Below are 1,721 nucleotides of genomic sequence, written 5' to 3' on the forward strand. Positions count from 1 at the left end.
CCATCCCCCCCCCGGACCCTCCCCTGGCTCCGGGCCGCCCTCCAGCCGCAGATGCCGCTTCCCCGGCGGCCGGGACGGCCGGCACCTGCCCGGCTCTGAGCCCGAGCCATGTTCTCGGTGCAGGAGGCGCTGCCCCGGGGGGGGCTGCCCATGAAGGAGGAGCCGCTGCCGGCCGGGCTGCCGTCCGTCCGGTGGCTGCAGGGCAGCGGGGTCCTGGACGCCGGGACGGCGGCGCAGAGGTGAGGAGCCGCGGGGCTGCGGGCGGACACCGGCACCGGGAGCAGAGCGGGCAGCACGGGGAGGAACGACGGGAACTGACGGGTCCGGGGGGTCCGGGGGGTCCGGGGGTCAGCAGCGTCACTGCTGGGATGGGAGCTCGGGGACAGCCCGAACCACGGCACTAAGGGCACCACATGGGCACCCCATGGGCACCAATGCACTGCGGGCATCCCATGGACACCCCAGGCACTACAGGAACCCCATGGGGACCCCATGCACTGCGGGAACCCCTGGCACCCCATGCACTACAGGCACCCCATGGGCACTCCATGCACTGTGGGCACCCCATGGGCACCCCATGGACATCAATGCGCTGCGGGCACCCCATGGGGACCCCAGGCACTACAGGAACCCCATGGGCACCCCATGCACTGTGGGCACCCCTGGCACCCCATGCACTACACGCACCCCATGGGTACCCCATAGGCACCCCATGCACTGCAGGCACCCTATGGATACCCCATGCACTGTGGGCACCCCGTGGGTACCCCTGGCACCCCATGCACTACAGGCACCCCATGGGTACCCCATAAGCACCCCCATGCACTACAGGCACCCCATGGGGACCCCATGCACTGCGGGCACCCCTGGCACCCCATGCACTGTGGGTACCCTGCAGGCACCCCATGCACTACAGAAACCCTATGGGCACCCTTGGCACCCCATGCAGTGCAGACCCCCCATGGACACCCCATGCCCTGTGGGCACCCCATGCAGTGCAGACCCCCCGTGGGCACCCAGCACCCCCATCACTCCGGGATCCTGGGTTGCTTTGTGCACCCCCCCCCCACTGCCCCACACACCCCGAGCTCCTGTGCTGCCCCACTGTGACTGTGGGTTCAGCAGCTGCAGGTCCTGGTGCCCCATTAGTGCCCGCTGGGTCCCGGCAGCTCAGCAGACCCCGCTGCGGTGCTGTGGGGTTTGTGCCATCTGTGCCACCGCAGACCCTCACCCGGCTCTGCCCCAGAGCGCTGCAGCCATGGGGATGCCCGGCGCCTCAGCCCCCCGTATCCTGGGAGTAATTCCAAGTGGGGCAGTGCTTATGGGGCACTGGGGTGTTGGGGGTCCTGGGGGGGGAATGGGGCCGGGCTCTGCAGGGAGGTGAGCGCTGGAGTGGGGATGTCGGGGTCCCTTTTGGGGCTGAGTGTTCCATGCCCGCACTGCCCGTCTGTGTGCCACCTCCAGCCAGGACCCCAACCCCACCGCCCCACACCGGGGGTCTCCCATGGGCAGCCCCTGATTGATGCACTGTGGGGTGAAGGGGACCCCAGAGGGCTGCTCAGCTGAGTGCCCTGCAGTGGGGTGGTACTGAGGGTCCTGCCCTGCCCAGCAGTGGGGTGGCACTGAGGGTCCTGCCCAGCAGTGGGGCGGCACTGAGGGTCCTGCCCTGCAGTGGGGTGGCACTGAGGGTCTGACCCAGCAGTGGGGTGGCACTGAGGGTC

General features: G+C 69.6%; 1 protein-coding gene across 1 annotated transcript in view; it reads left to right on the forward strand.

The window, feature by feature from the left end:
• Positions 1–6: 6 nt before the first annotated feature.
• EBF4 (EBF family member 4) overlaps positions 7–1,721 on the forward strand; it is a 22,560-nt gene continuing 20,845 nt past the window's right edge. Inside the window, 1 exon segment of the mRNA XM_032441587.1 lies at positions 7–239. Within this exon segment, the coding sequence (XP_032297478.1) occupies positions 109–239 (131 nt within the window). The 5' untranslated portion in view covers positions 7–108.

The sequence above is a fragment of the Coturnix japonica genome (genome assembly GCF_001577835.2).
Source record: "Coturnix japonica isolate 7356 chromosome 4 unlocalized genomic scaffold, Coturnix japonica 2.1 chr4random350, whole genome shotgun sequence".
Classification (NCBI taxonomy): domain Eukaryota; kingdom Metazoa; phylum Chordata; class Aves; order Galliformes; family Phasianidae; genus Coturnix; species Coturnix japonica.